The 661-nt window shown below is 55.1% G+C and overlaps 1 protein-coding gene across 1 annotated transcript; it reads right to left on the reverse strand.

Annotated features, from left to right (window-relative positions):
- Nucleotides 1-303: 303 nt before the first annotated feature.
- On the reverse strand, nucleotides 304-424 carry RNF4 (ring finger protein 4; the record flags this gene model as incomplete). Its single annotated transcript, XM_010132294.1, has 1 exon — nucleotides 304-424. A coding segment is annotated over one exon (121 nt), but the record flags the coding sequence as incomplete, so codon positions are not given.
- Between the last annotated feature and the right edge of the window lie 237 nt (nucleotides 425-661).

Raw genomic sequence — 661 nt, forward strand, 5'->3', positions numbered from 1 at the left:
CCTTGCCCCATCCCTCTTCTCTCCAGGAACAGAGGTGACATTTCCCTCAAGAGGCCACACAGAGCAGCACCACCACGGGCCTCGGCAAATGGTGGTGCAAGAGGAACAGCGGCTAACGCTGGAGAATGTTTCCCACACCAAACCAATCCTGAACCATTCAGGACACACCAGAGACCTGTTCAAAGAAGAGGTTTCCCCTCCTCCCCAGAAAAAGGCCCAGAAACCAGCAAAACCACACGTTAGCTGGGACCCCAAGCCTCCAGAAGCCATTTATGTTCCTACCAAGTCAAACGACAAGCTTACCACTTTCTTCAACTTCTATTGGCTCTGCTTCTGAAGCCATCTCTGCAGCGGACACCATCAGCCGGTTTCGTTTCCGAGCTTGCCTTGAATTGACTGCTCCTCCACGACGCTTCCGTTGAGCCTACGCAAGAGCAAAGCCTTAGCATTTTCTGCCAGACTAGGATTACTGCAGCCCTCCTCTTCGCAGCACCCGGGAAAGCACACGAGCAGACACAACGCACGCCCCGGAGAGGCTGCAAGGTGCGTGCGATGGTGGTAGGGGTCATTCCTACCCGGACGCATCGCACTGCGGGAAAGACATCACCCACCCCACAGCTCTTACCAGCTGGGTCACAAAGGAAGAACGTATCGTGCTGGT

The sequence above is a fragment of the Buceros rhinoceros genome, unplaced genomic scaffold (assembly GCF_000710305.1).
Source record: "Buceros rhinoceros silvestris isolate BGI_N320 unplaced genomic scaffold, ASM71030v1 scaffold853, whole genome shotgun sequence".
NCBI lineage: Eukaryota > Metazoa > Chordata > Aves > Bucerotiformes > Bucerotidae > Buceros > Buceros rhinoceros.